A 16478-nucleotide genomic window follows, 5' to 3' on the forward strand; every position below is an offset into this window, starting at 1 on the left:
TTTCTGGAAAGATAATGGAAACTAAAACTCAAAATTCCAAATCCAGCACTCCATCAAATAGACAATTCTCATAAAAGTAATTCCTTAGACTATAATTTCTGCTTTGGGTTTTATTATCATAAGGAAAAATTAGAAGTTTTAGCTACTTTTCTTTCCTAAAATTACAATGAAGTGAGAGGTAGGCAACTGAGATTATTTCAATTCTTAATCACGACGACTTTTGAAATGCCAATTATAATCATTGGAAGGAATATATGATCAGTAATGCAAAATAAACTGCTTCCTTTTTCTGCCCTCATCTCTTAAAATTGAGAACATGTATCATGGAAAGGCAGAAGCACAAATGTGGAAAGAGAGAGATATTCTATAATTATTCTGAAACCTATGAGACATTAAACTTTCTATAAATAGAGCCCAGGAAGATTTTCTTCATATAGAGAAAACCCTACAAATCCTATAAGGGAGAACACCATTCAGGAAACAAACCAAACCAAAACAAAACTTTTCCTGAGTGGAGAGTGGGAGACAGATAGGCAGGAAGTGGGGGGTTTACTTTGTGGGTCACTTCAGCTTTTACCACAACAATAAAGCTATCTTCTTTGAAGTGCAACAAATAGAGCCAAAAAAAATAAAAAAAAAAAAAAAAAAAAAAAAAACCAAAAAAACCAAAAAAGGATAAAAGAAATCCCTAGAATCCCTAGAGAGTATACCCAGACCAAAAGGATGGCTGCCATTGCACTCTGTTGGAAAATGGCCAGTAAAAGTTTAACAATTTTCCAAGTGAAAAGACGATTCAAGTCAGGCCACTATTTCATTTTACCTTTGAGTGTGAGATCTCATTTTCTTAAGATCACCACAAAAAGATACTCAGTATTTGCATGTTTTCTTTCTTTTTAATACATCTGCATTTTTGTGGTAGAATGAATAAACTATAAATAAATAAAAGGTTGGGTCAGTGGGTAGTCATGCACTCACATCTGCTTGGCAATTACCTTCCACCAGAACTGGCAAATCCCATCCAATCTGATGTTTTTGCTACGCTCATATCCTATTCATTATTCATGATTAAACATGAAATTGGGCATATTTAGAGCGAGAGCCTTTTCATTTGGGCGGTTGCTTTTGTGGGTGAAAGTTTGAGATGACTTTATACAGCATGCTCTATAGCCACAAAATTTTTCAGGTTTTTATTATGAAAACTTCAAATGCATACAAAAGTAAAGTGTACAGTGAACCCCATATACCATCATCCAGATTCAACAGTTTTCCAGATCGTACCACATTTGTTTCATTTAGAAATTTAATTGTTCTTAAGCGTGAAGATCCATGAGTCGAACAAAAGTTCCCTCCATTATTTTGCATCCTATTGCTAGGAGAAAAAAAAAAGGAGAGGAGAGTAAAAGGAGGTACCTTCGATTCTGGCCCCGTGGTGGGCGGGTCAGAGCTTCCACGTGGAGAGGGTTGACCATCCTTGGTTGACCCACCATCTCGGTGCACAGCCTCCTTGCTCAGACAGATACTTCGGTCATTTGCTTTACAGATGTCGTTTTCACTCTCCCACGTGGGGGGCCAGGGGGACTCCTTAGCTGGAGAAGCCTATGGAGCTTGGTAGGTGACGCACGCAGGCGCCTGGGAGGGCAGAGAGGGGAGGAACCGGCAGTTTTGTGCCTAAGCAGTAGCTAGCAGATGCGTGTTGCTCCTGGCCTCGAGCTTCGGGGAGAGGCCTGCACCAACCCACCGTAAGCAAACCTCTTTTGTATTGTTTCCCCTTAAAGACATTTGATGCCCCCAGTGAAGAAGAGCCAACAACAGCAAAGCCTGATGGAGAGCATGCAGCCTGGGAAGCCCAGTGAGTGGGAGATGGAGGGCAGAAAGCACGAGAGGCCTGAGAGCCTCCTGGCGCCGGCGCAGTTCTGTGCAGCTGAGCAGGACGTTAAGGCGCTCGCCGGGCCCCTGCAGGCCATCCCCGAGATGGACTTCGAGCCCTCGCCCGCCGAGCCGCTGGGCAACGTGGAGCGCTCCCTGCGCGCCCCGGCAGAGCTCCTGCCCGACGCCCGTGGCTTCGTGCCGGCGGGCTATGAGGAGTTCGAGTACGGCGGCGAGATCTTCGCGCTGCCCGCGCCCTACGACGAGGAGCCGTTCCAGGCCCCGGCCCTCTTCGAGAACTGCTCTCCCGCCTCTTCCGAGTCCAGCCTGGACATCTGCTTCCTGCGGCCCGTCAGCTTCGCCATGGAGGCCGAGCGGCCCGAGCACCCGCTGCAGCCGCTGCCCAAGAGCGCCACATCTCCAGCGGGCAGCAGCGGCGCCTACAAGCTGGAGGCGGCGGCGCAAGCGCACGGCAAGACCAAGCCGCTGAGCCGCTCGCTGAAGGAGTTCCCGCGCGCGCCGCCCCCCGAGGGCGTGGCCCCGCGCCTCTACAGCACGCGCAGCAGCAGCGGCGGCCGCGCGCCGCTCAAGGCCGAGCGCGCCGCGCAGCCGCACGGCCAGGCCGCTGCCGCAGCCGTCGCCGCCGCCCGCGGCGCGCCCAGGACCTTCTTCCCCCAACAGAGGTCCCAAAGCGAAAAGCAGACCTATTTGGAAGTAAGGAGGGTAAAGTAAAACCGAACCCAAACCCACAGCGCCGGCAGCCCCGGGCCTAGATCTCCAGGGAGCAACCTGGGCTCCCCTAGCGTGGAGGGGAAGCGGGCTGGCCAGAGTGGGAGAGGAGGCCGCCGGGGAAGAGCCCGGGTCTGAGGCTTGTCGGTCAGGTGCCCTCGGTGGCGAGCGGTAGCTTCCGTCCTGCAGGGCCAGGGCACGAGGGCGTGTCCTCCATGAAAGGGCTAGTAGTTCCTGAGCAAACACTTAATTTCTCTGTGTCCTGTGTATGTAGGAAGGCAAAGAGGCCGCAGAGAAGACGGACTCTTAGACCTGTCGACACCGTCAGCCACCCTGCCCCACACCTCCTCCGTACAGTTAGGGGTGTTCTCTGCTTTGCCGCTTAAGCAGTGCGGCCCCTCACAGTTGCACTTCGCATTCCAAGTCCCGCACACTAGTCCCAGCCTTGTTTCCTCTGCCTGCGAGGCGCACCTTCTCGTGGAGGTGTTCAAAACACAGAACCCGGTATGCCGGTCTGCACCACTCCCCGACCCGCACTAGCCTTGCCTGTAGCTAGGCTGGAGGCAAGTTGCCCCGTCTCACTGCGGACTCCCTGCAAAGTCTGCGGCACGTGTGACTGGAGAAGGGTGTCACGTTGCTTTGCAGATTCCACTGGGACGGGGGGGGGGGGGGGGGGGGAACGACAACACGATAGAGTTGAGGAGGTGCTGATTCGCAAATATCTTCTTAGGCGTCCATATAAGTGTTTAGTATTTTGACGTCAAGCCTTGCTCTCTGCAAGCCTTGGGACGTTTAAAGGGTTGTTAAGTACATATCCACGAAAGGGCTAGTAGTTCCTGAGCAAACACTTAATTTCTCTGCGTGTGATTGGAACAACGCTATTTCTAATTAAGCAGAAAGTGACAGGACAGCTTTGACCTCTGCCACCACCCTTCCTGTTTAACCCGTTTAAGAGTAGTTGTTAGGGTTTATAGGGCCGCTCTGTACTTGTACATCTTGAAAATTATATACTCCAGGCCTAACTTGTATCAAGCTGGAAGACCTTTTGCCTAGGCTAAAGGAGGTTTTTCCAGGAATAAGAGCCCTATAATCCGTCTATTCCCATTTCTAAGTGAGTGGGGATGGATTGAGGATCACTGACTCCTTTCATTCAGTCGTTTTTCAGCAGACACGGGGCTAAGGACTGAGAGTTCAGAAATGAATGGCACCTGAGTCTCTGCCCTCCAGGACCACTGGCTTATCTCAGAAAGGAAACACAGACACACAGAATTAGAATAAACGGTGGGAACACGTGGGAAGTGCATTTAAACCCTGCTGGGGCACTGGTGGACAGACAGGGCCTTCTGGATAAATTGGATGTCTGAATTTAATTTTAAAAGCTGCCTAGATGAAGAGTGAGGTAGGGAAATAGGAAAAAGGCTCATGAGTCTTTTTTAGAAACAGTGGGAGATGCTTTTCCTCTTGAATACTGTGCCAGGTGGGACTGGTGGACAAGAGGCCAGAGGAAAAAGAAGGGGCTGGGTCATGAAGAGCCTTGGAGCTCGTAGCCCATCTGGACTCCAGAATCAAAGTCTGACTGGTTCCTGCAGAGGGACCTCCGTATGCTCAGCTAAAGTTGCTGAGATTCCCCAGAGTTCTGAGATTTTTTTTTTTTTTTCCTGGCTTTGGTTTTCAACTCTGAACTTTACAGAATTCTATGAGGCAAAATTTCTTAGGCAAATCAATCTTAGGCGTGTGTCAAAGTTTAAAAGTTCATTAACAAGGGAGGTGGGCAGGAAATAATAATGGCAATTCAAACTAACTTGAGATGGGCAGAGATTCACATATAAAACCTTCTAACTAGTGTAGTCTAAGCTGCCAAAAGTGCTTTTATGTCACATGTTCATGAAAGTCTCTCCGCCTCAGTGAATATATGAAAAAATGGGAGTTCAACAATTGACAGGAAAAAAAAGACATTAATCAGAAATAACAAGTAATATATCTGAGAAGCAAACGATGAGTCAAATATTTGTGACTCTTTATCAGACATACCAGATAACAATAAACAGTATATTAGGTACTGTTAATCAGACATCCTGGACAGCAAGTTTCATCCCCTAACAGTGTCATACATGAGTCAAGTTGGTTCAGAAAGTGACAATAAGGAGATGGCAAATAGAGGTCAGCTAAAAGAGGCCTTTTCTCTTTCAGTTATCAGTAAATTTTTCAAGCATGTGAATTTTTCACACAAAGGTCACCTTGCTTATTACTTCTGTTTTTGGACAAAATTTTTCTTTCTAAAGAGTCAGAAGGTATCCTAGAGAGAGATAGAATGCACAGTCCAGGTGGGCAGAGACTGTGTGTGGATATATGTGAGCATGTGTGTATGTATGTGCACATACATGTGTGTGTGTACGTGGGCAGGCCTCTGTACATGTATATATGTGTATATGTGTGCATGTTTGTATGTGAATGTGTGGTTGAGGTGGAAGTGAGATGGGGTTTTCGTCGCAGAAGATGAACCCTTCAAAAGCCCTATCTTTAAAGGTGTCAGCTCTTTGCTGTTGAGATGTGTAAAGCTCCTACTATTCCATCTCCTTAAATACACTCTGTGTATCTTCCACCCGTGCCCTGAAGAGCCAGCCAAACCCTGTCTCTAAGAGTCAGGAAAGAAGGCTGCATGCTTTATGTAAGGAACACCTACCTGGGTGTCAGGAGATCTGACACCTGTCCTGGCTCTGCTGCCAAATAGCTGTGTGCTTTTGGGTAACTTGCTTGGCATCTCTGTGCCTCCAGTTTTCTCATCTGTAGAATTAAGACAATACATACCTTCCCTAACTCACAGTGTTGTTGTGGGGCATCAGGCCAAATAAGATAAAGTATGTGCATAGGCTTTGTAAAGTGTGGAATGCTATACAAATGCAAGACATTATCAAGATCATGATTGCACAGAGAGGTTTTCCTTAAACTTAATATATTTAGTTCCTAAGCAGTCCCTAAAAGCCCAGTTGTCAAAATGTGGTCCTTAGGCTGGTAGTAAATGCATCCATTACCTGGGAGCTTATTGTAGTTGCAGAATGTAGGCTCAATCCCAGACCTACTGAATCAGAGTCTGCGTCTTAGCAGGAGTCTGGGGTGACTCATGAATGCTAAGAGCAGGTGGGCAGGGGCATACCTTAAACCGCTGGTTTTTTTTTTTTTTTTAAAGATTTTATTTATTTATTTGACAGAGAGAAATCACAAGCAGGCAGAGAGGCAGGCAGGGAGAGAGGAGGAAGCAGGCTCCCTGCTTAGCAGAAAGCCCGATGCGGGGCTTGAACCCAGGACCTGGGATCATGACCCGAGCAGAAGGCAGCGGCCCAACCCACTGAGCCAGCCAGGCGCCCCAAACCACTGGTTTTTAAAATCTCAGTGTGCATAAGGATTACCTAGACCTAACTCCAGAGTTTCTGACTCTGCAAGTCTAGGTTGGGGCTCAGGCAATATACATTTTAAATAAAAGCTCCGGTTGATCCTGTCGCTCCAGGACCACAGTTTGAGAAACAGCACACTAAGCCGTCAAGACGTTGCTCTCCACAGCGTAGTAATGAATCTTAGTAGCGTCTCAGGGAACCTCTAGATCTGCTACTCTAACCGCAAGTTCTCAGAGTCAAACCCATGTTTCCTGAAAAAAAAAAAAAAATCATCCCCATGCCCCACTTCACGGTCAGCAAGCAGTCACCTATCCAACTCATGCTCGTTTCATAGTGGTTTCTGCTGTGACTCCTTGGGTTCTCTTAGGTTCAAAATGCAGCAACTTTATTAGGTGGCTTTTAGGTCTCAGTCACCCCACAGTAAATCATTCATCTGGAACAGAAATATAAGTGCATATCTGTTTTATTTAGCACATCTCACACTTAAACTAGAAAGTTCACAGAAGATAGAGCCTTATTTTTTTTATTAATTTTTACTTCACACTGTACCTACCATGAATTAAGAATGCCAAAAACTATACTAAATGTGTATTTACAGATTAAAAGTGTGCGGCAGGCACACATACACACATGCACGTATGTGCCTATATAGACATAGTTGACACCTACTTCTAAACAGATCTGACCCTGCAAAACCTCCTTCCCTCGTTTATGTCTAAAATGGAGAGTTAGGAGCATGAGTTTAGAACTAGCATTGCAATGAAGGAACTGCCTTATTTTGTAGAAAGAGAAACATTCCCAGAGACGTGAGGGGACCGCTACTCGTTTCCCAGCAAGACAGGATTGGTGCCAGAATAAGAAGTTACTCTCCATAGCCTTTAGATACTAACTTCCCTTATGTCCTGATCTTTAATTATTGTTATACCGTAATCCTACTCTAAGACTGTTTGTCTTGATACATACAAAATACTTCTGCACTCAGCAGATTGTCCTTTTTTCACTGATTTCTTAATTAGCCTAGATTTGCTTTAGTGGGAATAGGGTGCTCCCCGTTATTCTTTGGGGTGAGAGGGGAAAGTGACAAAGTTAAAAAAAATGGTCCCAGTCAGGATAACGTTAGCTTTGGAAAGAGTAAATAACCTCCCCTCTTTTGTATTTTCAGGAGATGCATTTAGAAGACACCACCAGATTCTGTCCGAAGGAAGAAAGAGAAAGCGAACAAACATCTTTCAGCGATCAAAACCCCAGGCAAGACCAGAAAGGGGGCTTTCGCAGCTCCTTCCGCAAGCTCTTTAAAAAGAAGTGAGTAGCCCTTAGACAAGACAGCATTGTAACTCATTTCCCTTTGGGCTAAGTCTGGAGGTTTTAACAGTAATAAGTTTTAAGTAGCCTGGTTTCACACACAGCTTCAAGCCCAGTGCCTGCAGCCAGTAGCCACAATTCCTGTCAGGTGAAGATGTTTCTTATTGTGTTTTCCTAGAGTAAAAGCAGACTCAGCCCTGTCCTCTGCCTCTTTTAGCTCCACTTCCTTGTTCCCAAAGTCATGTGTCTGACAGGATGAAGCAGAGGAGGTCCCCAGGGTAATGAGCTGGTGACAATCAAATCCATTTAGATGGGGAGGCCTGGGTTCCACTGTGGGAGTTGGGTGTAATGGGTGTTCCTTCCAAATCTACCCACCTGTGGAAAGTTTTCCAAGATGTCTCAGCATTTCTGCCTGTAGGAGTCTATAGTTATCCTGGACGCTAGTACATGGTTATTGGGACTTTTGCTAGTGTTTTCCTTAGCAGAAATGATGGAATGGATTTGACTTGGGCCCGAGATAAAGAAAATCATGTCAGTGGGGTTTCCATACTCCGTAGGAGGCCAAAACAAGACATTTGCCTTCTGTGGTCCTTCTAAAACTCTGAGTCTTTGCTGTAGGAAATCACTCCCCAGGCATTTAGGCCAGCACTTACCAGCTCTGTCTTATAGACTGGGAGATGGTGGCCAGACCCCAGCATGAAATGTAAAGAAGAGAGATTTGAGCCTTTAGCATTTGACCTGAGAAGGATTCTCTAGTCTAGGCATTCCCTGCCTGGGAGACTACTTACTGTCCCTTATCTCCACTGGTCCTCATGCCACCTTCCCCTTCCTTGGAGAGATTTTCCCTGCTACTTAGTTTCTTTTGGGAGAGAAGGTTCTTGCAGTCAGTTTTAAACAGTTATTGGATGGAAAAGTTAAAGACACTATAGCTGCCTTTGGAGAGTTGCTGGTAAGTGAGGAAGTTGAGGAACATCACTTTCTCCTTGAGGGTAGAAGTTACTGGCTGATTTAGATAATGGTTTTGATGGAAGGGGGCAGGCCTGGAGTGAGGACTTTTTTTGGATGGTATATCTAATTTTTCTCCCATGGGGAAGGTGGTAGCGAGATTAGTGCATCTCTGGGTGTGGGTCCCTGCCTGCTGTTGCTGGAAGAATGAGGACAAGGAAGAGAGCAACAGTACCACAGTTAGACACGGTACTGCTCCACAAAGTCCCCTTTCGGTTTTGCCAAGGTCCACATGATTATTGCTAGATCCCCTTTATGTAGGGAGTGAGGAGTTAAGACTTGTATCCCTCTCTTTACGTTCATAGATTAGATTTTTCTTGGCCTAGGGCCTACCTCTGTCGTGTTTGGCCAGGGTGGAGAGACCTGGAAGCAGACAACCCTCCAGCCCAACCTTAGGATTTAGGCTCCTGAATCCTTCTAAGGACTCCTAAGAGAGGCGCTGCTTAAACCTATCTCTTTTTTTAGACCACAGTGTTCCCAAACAAGTAGCCAACTTTTTGCTTACTGTCCTTTATAGTGAGTGGGTCTGTCTGTCGTAAAACAGTGAGCCATGGATTCACCACTGGTCCCTTTACAAATTCCCAATTTTCAGAGTGATATAAGAAAACGCTCTGCCAGTTACTTGAGGCAGAGGAGGTAGACTTGTCCTCTCTGTATCTGGGGGGCAGAAGTAGGAGCAGTGGGTAAGAGGGTGAACTTTCTAAAAATGCAGGTACTGGAAGTGGAGCTGGCTGCCTCATGAGGGACTGGGTTCTCCTGAGTAGAAGCTGGGTGACCCTGGTCAAGGATGCTAATGGAAGGGATTCCTGCACTGAGTGGGAAATTGCCCAAGATGAACACCTGAGTCCTTTCTAGTGCTGAGATTTGCTTTATCTGTACTTTGGCTTTGTTTTAGATCAATCTGAGTAATCACATCTTTTTAACACCTGGAACAAGAAATTAATATGGCGTTGGGACCTATAATTTTAAAGACTCACCATGTGGAAGACCTGATTTTATCTTTCTGTAGCCCTCCCACCACCCCCCGGCCCCCAGCCTCGGCACAATGCTGAGGACTAGCTGTGGACTCTCCAAATTCATGTTGGTTAATTGCTTTCAGTCTTCTTGCACCTTTTGGGGATCCTTCTTAGAGGGTTCAGTGGATCTCCTTAGTCCTCTTATCCTTTCTCAGAGATCAGTCTCCCTGCATCAGTCACAATGCTGCCACCAATCCTGCTGCTGCCTTTGTGTTTAGAGTCTGAAGTGGTCTATGAATGGAAGTCGAGGGGGGACCACACAGGTGGCTGCTCCCTCTGGCAGGCTTTCCTGGCTTTGAACATCTGGGGTAGGGTCCTGAGAACCCCCAGCTGGTACTTGCTCATCCCCTTGGGTCAGGAAGCTGCGAGGGGCGCTTTGGGACTCTGCACAGGATAAAGAAGCAGCTTGAGGAGTTTCTCCTGAGTGTTCTTGTGTAAGAACCATGGGAAATTTGTTCCATTATGCTAAGATAGAGAGGAAGGGCAAGGAGGTCCCAGAGCAACACAGAAAGTTCAGCGGCTCTTAACTCAGATGAGAACGCACCATCCTTCTCCAGAGTTAAGCATTCTTTCTTACGTGCATGTGCTGTGTGAGACACTTGTATAGGAATTGTGAATGTCATAGTCCCAGCTGTTGTGTAGGAACTTGCACTCTGAAGTCAGGCATGTGGACTGATACAGGGAGGAACTGGAAAGAGACATTTAGCTCATTCTCCTCCCATGTGTTGGGAGGTCAGGCTGGCAGCAAGCCCTGTGACTTAAAGAAGTGGTTCAACCTGGGTACCAGAACCATGCCACAGCCTGACCTCAGAGGTCCGAAATGGACTAGTGCCAGAAGAGCCACCAGTGTCACATTTGGGGCTCGCTGCCTGCCTCCCCCACAGCCCTCTGGAGGCTCATTCCTGTCTACACTGACACCCTTTTTGTATCCATAGGGGCTTGTTTGGCTGGTGGCCCCACACACCCAGAGTGCTGCTTCGGGATGAAGCTAGGCATGGAGCCAGATGCAACAGAAAACCTGAGAAAGGGTTCTCTTCCCTCTGAGGCTGGGAGGGCCGAATACTCAGACCCACAAGGATTCAAAAGGGAGAGTCAAGTTGACATCATAAAAAAAAAAAATCCTGAAAAATGCTTAAGATATTTGGGGAAAAGGATGATGCTCTGATTATTTCTGTCTCAGGCACATTTGTCCTGGGTAGATACCAGGTCACATGTCCCTGAAAGATGCCCCAGAATTGATCAGAATAAAGACTACCTATCTAAAGCTTGGAAATGTTAAGTGACTTTAAAAATTTGAAATGAATTTCCTCAGAAGCCAGGAACAGACCTAAGGTGATAGGCTGATGCTGGACTGAATCCTTCTCTCTCTGCCTTGGAGCAGGGAGTAAGGTGCACTGTCCCTTTCTGGAAGGCTGTATATGGAGGCTTCAGGACTTATATCTAGACTACTCTGAAGCGTGAGGCAAATGCTACTTTATCTTTATGTATAAATCTTGCACTTAGTTTAATAAGTATTCTTGGTTGGGGGTGTGGTATGGAGGAAGAGGGTTATGTAAGACAGTTTAGGGGTACAGAGTAGAGAGGCTCTTTTTATCCTCAAATTTGGGGGAGTAAAAGAAAAATAATATGGCTTCCAAATGATTAATTCTGCTTCCTCACCCATTCTTTTCCTCTAACATTTTATAATGTATATACCTCAGACTGTCTCCTTCCTACATCATCACTCTCCCTGCACCAGTCACACCAAAATCTCTATTTTCTTAATCACACACACACACAGAATATGTCTTCAGGGCTCCATGTAACTGAACATCAGTGGGTCCTCTTCTTTGGTATCTTTTCAGCTGTTTCTGTAAATGCCCAGCCTCGGCTGTGGAACAGACCATGCAATAGGAAGCAGGACTACCAAAGAACTAATTGATAATTTACCCCACCTTCTTTACCTCCTCCCAGCCTATCTCAAGTCCTTCTCCCATTTCTTACTCACTCTGGGCTCCTCTCTCATCTCCCATCTCGTCTCCCTACATCACTTCAAAATTAAAGGAGATGATTGAAGGCATAACATTTTAGATGACATAAACCTCATTACAAATGTGTCTTAATAGGTCATTTGAAATCCATCACTAAGTTAAATATCTTTAGTGTACTAGGCTCTGTCTAGCACAAAAGAAGTAAGAGACATAGTTGTAGCCCATTAGAAGCTGACAGTTCAAATGCAAGGGTAATCTAGCTGAAGGTTCAGTAGCTAGAACATAGGAAGCACTCAACAAACATACAGTATACGAATGCTCATTTGTCACCCTGTTGGTTACCAGGATCAACTGATTTGGGCGACAGGATGGGTGTCCCCTGCTCCCTTACTTTTCCATGCACAGGTCTCCTAAAGCTTGCACAGCAGACAATCTTTCCAATCAGAAAACCACCCCTTCTTAGGTCATAGGGTTCCACGGCACTGGATTCTACCCCTCCTCCCTTCCCCAGCTCCAAATAAACTTACAAGGCTTATTTGTAGCAGATCTATATGTGTATGACCTCCCCAGCTTGTTATTTTCTTTGTCTCTGTGGACTGAGTGGAAGGAAACGTAGCGACGATTATTCTCTTTCCATCAAGCACTTGGATTGCTATGTGTCCGAATGTACTGGCAGCCACTGTCCCCTTATCCAGCAAGCATTTGCCTGCCCGTCCCTCTAGTGTCTGCTCAGATGTGCCCTGCAGTCAACCAAAATGGCCCCAGGAGCGCAAAAGCCATTTCTGTTTTATAGAGGAAGGCAATAAAAGCAAATTCACTGGCCCCTTTTCCTAGATCCTGCAGGTTATTTCCTGGTAATTTATACATTACTTCAAAGCTTAACGACCACACACCGGGAAGAGTCCAAGTGGCCACATACTATGTAGGCATTGCATAGAGTTAAAATTGTCCTTAAGAGGATAAAACTGAACGTATAGTCATGGCTACAGTAGAATGCTGGATTTTGAAGAGGATTAGCAACATAGTCATTAGTTAATTAATAGTTAATATCAAGAAATGCAGAGAAATTCAAATACTTGGAGACACACAGAAAGTGGTTTGTGAGAAGAGCAGTTAAAAAAAGAAAATACTAAGCTGAGTTTGTGGACTTTGAAAACCAGACAGGGCGATTTTGGCATTTGTTTCAGAAATGGGAACGCAACTGGTGAAGATTTCTGTGGTCCTTGGGGCTGGTGGTGACATCAAAACTTTCCCATTTCCAGGTAAACACTAAACAGTTGCATGTTGGAACCATCAAAGTATGACATATTGGGTTTTGAAGAGATCAGATATAGCTAAGAGGGGGAAATGTGAAGTAAAGATTTTAAGTTTTGACTGATGATTTTCTGATGAGAAACAGCCACATGGGGGGAACCATTCAGAAGAAACACCAGCCAGATTCAAATCTTGCTTCCTATTTCCCACCCCCAAACTTATAGGTATTCCTAGCCTTCTGGATAGCCGAAGATAAGGGGAAAGAATAAAATTGTCAAAAATATATCTTCGTAACATTTTGGGCACAACTGTACTACTCAGGGAGGATTTGAACTGTAGGTAGGTGGGAATTCTGAATTGAGAGAAGACAAGGAGTTTTAGGTTGGGGCATGTGGAGGCTGTTTCAAGGGAGAGTTCCAAGGGGGCTTCTGAAAAGGCAAAGGACTTTCACCCCACAAGATAAGATATAATCTTATCTGATGAGCACGCAGATGGACTGGTGTTGAGAGAAAGAATAGTTTTTCCTCTGTGCACTGGAGTGTAGTGGAAAAGTGCTGCTTCCTGACTGGAAGTAGAAAACATGGTGGGCAGCTCTGGCTTCATCTGTGATACCAAGTATCAGGGTGAATAGTGAAAACATCCAGTCAGTCATTAGGTTTCCAGACATCAAGATTTTAGTCTTTGTGTGGATCCAGCTTCTTTCCTTGGATAATGTAAAGGGATGTTTGAATTCTGCCCAATTAATGCAATAAATGATAGAGTCACAATTAACTTATCTAACAGCAGCAGTGAGGACTCATAGCATACCAAAGACAGTGAAAGAACTTACCCTTCTTTTGTGGAGAGTGGAAGCATGCTCGATTCTGCCTCAGCATATGGAGAACTTGTTCATTTGTCTAGGAGCTTTGGACAAAGAACTTCAATAACATCACTTGCATACATCCTACATGAGGTCTTTTGATACTGGTTCTTAGCGGGCTAGTTCTACCCATTCTAGCTCAGAATTTAAGTTAGTCAAAGGGCCCCAGCGTAGCTTATCAGAGGTTATTTCCAGAAAGCCTCCTCCCTCCAGGGACTTCTGACATGAACAATCTGGAGAAGGTGCAGAGCTGGAATGGATTACCCAACTGGCTTAACCAAGATAAAGGAAGAATGCACCCTCGACTGGGGACTCAATTGGACTGATCTGAGTTGTTGACTATTGATTGGGCTTGGTCTCCTTCATGGTGGTTGAGATGATAGAATCTCCTCAATCTGACTACTGTACTAATTTCTGCATCCTGCCAAATGTGGCATATATGTGTGGTTGGCTTCAATAAATCTTTCATTTAAAAATGAAAACAAGCAAAAGCAAGAGTTTGTAATGTAATGCCCAAATTCAGTAATGGCCCTTGATAGATAACCTTGGCTGAGAACAATGAATCCCATCCATTTGAATTTAAGGGCCTTGGTAATTGGTGGAGTAGTTACTTGGTTGAATCAAAAATAGGATTTCCTCAATTTTCTGAGTTTTTATTTCCCCTTTACGTTATACACAATATCTTACACTGACATACATAGTTGTCACAACTGTCTCCGTAAAGCATTAGAAAGATATTCTCTTTACGTTCATTGCAAACTTTAGTTACACATGTCCTGAGTCATGAAATGGAAGGGAAGTAAAAATTATTCCAGATCTATGAGGCAACTGTTTTACAAATGCAAAACAATTTGGATAAAATATCTGAAAACAATTAAAACCAAATCAACCTGTACTTTATCTGTGTGCTGAGATTTTAGGTCCAGTGGATCAGAATACAGGGAAAAAACTAATGAGAATCCCTCAATGGATCCTTCACCCACCAAACAAGATTTCTTCAGAAACCGACTTGCTCTTGCAAATGACCTTGACCAAGGAACAGCTGTGTAAAACATATTTAAAGTTGTATTGTCAAGTGGTAAGATGAGGATAAAAAGCCTGTATATATCTGTGTAGGAATATATATACTTATATATATTGATGTATAAATCCCTGAGAACAACTAGTATAAATACTTACATATGAAACTAAATCAACATACAAGACCCTGAAGAGATGAAGATTAGTCTGTGGGTGAGAGCTGGCTTTTTGAACCTCAGCACTTGGGAAAAGGGAAATGAAGACTTTTCACAGCTTTACAGGAACACAGTAAATTTGGAAGAAAATAAATGTTTGTAAGAACAAAAACTTCCAACTTGAAGTCATTCCCCCACGATAATACTGAGCATGTAACGTGCATGTGAGTTTTATGCTTCCTAGGCACTTACCTTAGGAATTCATCCCACTATTCTCAGGCTAGTACACACGATGCCAGGGGCCAGTTCTGTCTTGCCGTATGTCTTCCAAAAACCCAAGCCAATACCTAACATCTCTTGAGGCAAAGGATCAATGAACAGAGTTGTGTTTTACATGTTGCCAATCCGAGTTGTGGAGAATTTGCACTTAAGCCATAATATAGGAGGTTCAAAGCTTATAGACACATTGCTCTCTGAACAGGAAGAGACCCCGGAGAGTAGTATTTCTCTTGTTCCGTGGTTATGAAAATCAGTACAGGGAACAAAGATTTCTCTTGAAACTGGGAGGCCAAGGAAACATTTTCCCTTGTGTGGGTTGTGCTGCCGATGAGAACAGTGCAGAGTCTGTGTGTTACTGAGTATTCAGGACTCAAAGATCCCTTAGTGATCCTGAGTGTTCCATTCACTCATGAACGGATGGATTGGGGGGAAAAGCACTTCTTCAGCTACATCCTCTTTTTAAAAAGATTTTCTTCAGTCTGGAAAGAAGGGGCAACAACATCAGTGCTTTAGTGGCTCACACACAGGGGTTGCTCCAAAACACCAAGTCAGAATGAAAACTTAGGGCTGGCAATACCTTATTCTGTTTTTTAGAAGTAAGCTGTAAAAAAAACCAGCGTTCTTATAGTTGAGACAGAGGAATCATTGCAGTGAGGGTGGCCTGGGTATGGGGTGTTAGAATGTGCTCGTTTCCACATAGATATGTCCAAGATGGTCCGCATCCTTGACATGCCTCGAACTAAGAATAACAGAAAAAAATGAGGTTTAAACAATTTGTCTCTCCTCCCAGACAATCATCTGTAATAAATTAGAGGCATTTGGTGACTGCTCATTCAGAATCTTGGTACTCAGACCAACTTCTTGAGGGGCTGTTCCTCTAGGAACATGTTATTTCACAGAATCGGGGAAATTCTACTTTTGAGTGTTAAACAGATTTTCTTCTGCTTGTCTGATGATTAGTTAGGAACTCATCCATTATCCACTTTGAACAATAGGTGATCTGGAACACTTAAAAGATCACTGCCAAGTTTGGGGAGTTTCCAGTATTTAGGTGTAAGCCAAGCTTTTCATTTTCCTGAAATTCATGAACCTCTTGAAAGCCAGATTTCTCCCCATGAGTAGGCTGAAGACGGTTTCGGGGCAGTGCCCGAAAGCACAGTGCAGAGCTGACTGCCCCTGGAAAGTGAAGTACGAGTCACAGTCTTTTAAGTAAAATGTAAAAACAATAACATTTCTGTCCCCTTCATAATGTTGATCATTAAAATGATCGACTACTGGGAAGGTTTCAAAACTGTCACACACCTCCTAAATTTTCATTTTGATAACATCCTTTGAAAAAGTCTTGATGTTACATCTGTAGCACAACTCAATTTCATTACAGTTTATGAAACTAGCCCGTAACTCTAGTAATAATTAGTGCTGCTCTTCTCTGGGTCTCCATCACCCGGAATTTGGGTTTTTCTGGTAATTTTCTAACTGCCCCCAAGTACTGTCTGTGCCCATCAGTCCTACACATCTCTAACACATTAATATTCCCAAATACTGCATTGTGTGAAACTCTTTGAATGTTCTTATTTGTCAAATTCTGAACTCCTTGACTTGACCTCCAAGGCTGTCCATATCTGCAGCGT

General features: G+C 44.7%; 1 protein-coding gene across 1 annotated transcript in view; it reads left to right on the forward strand.

The window, feature by feature from the left end:
- Positions 1–14443, forward strand: part of LOC111158483 (Rho guanine nucleotide exchange factor 33) — a 46168-nt gene extending 31725 nt beyond the window's left edge. Inside the window, exons 14-16 of the mRNA XM_022520526.1 lie at positions 1776–2589; positions 7150–7289; positions 14314–14443. Of these exons, the coding sequence (XP_022376234.1) occupies positions 1776–2589; positions 7150–7289; positions 14314–14443 (1084 nt within the window). The remainder of the gene's footprint in view (positions 1–1775; positions 2590–7149; positions 7290–14313) is intronic.
- Positions 14444–16478: the final 2035 nt, after the last annotated feature.

This window comes from Enhydra lutris, unplaced genomic scaffold (genome assembly GCF_002288905.1).
Source record: "Enhydra lutris kenyoni isolate GAN:26980312 unplaced genomic scaffold, ASM228890v2 scaffoldscaffold59, whole genome shotgun sequence".
NCBI lineage: Eukaryota > Metazoa > Chordata > Mammalia > Carnivora > Mustelidae > Enhydra > Enhydra lutris.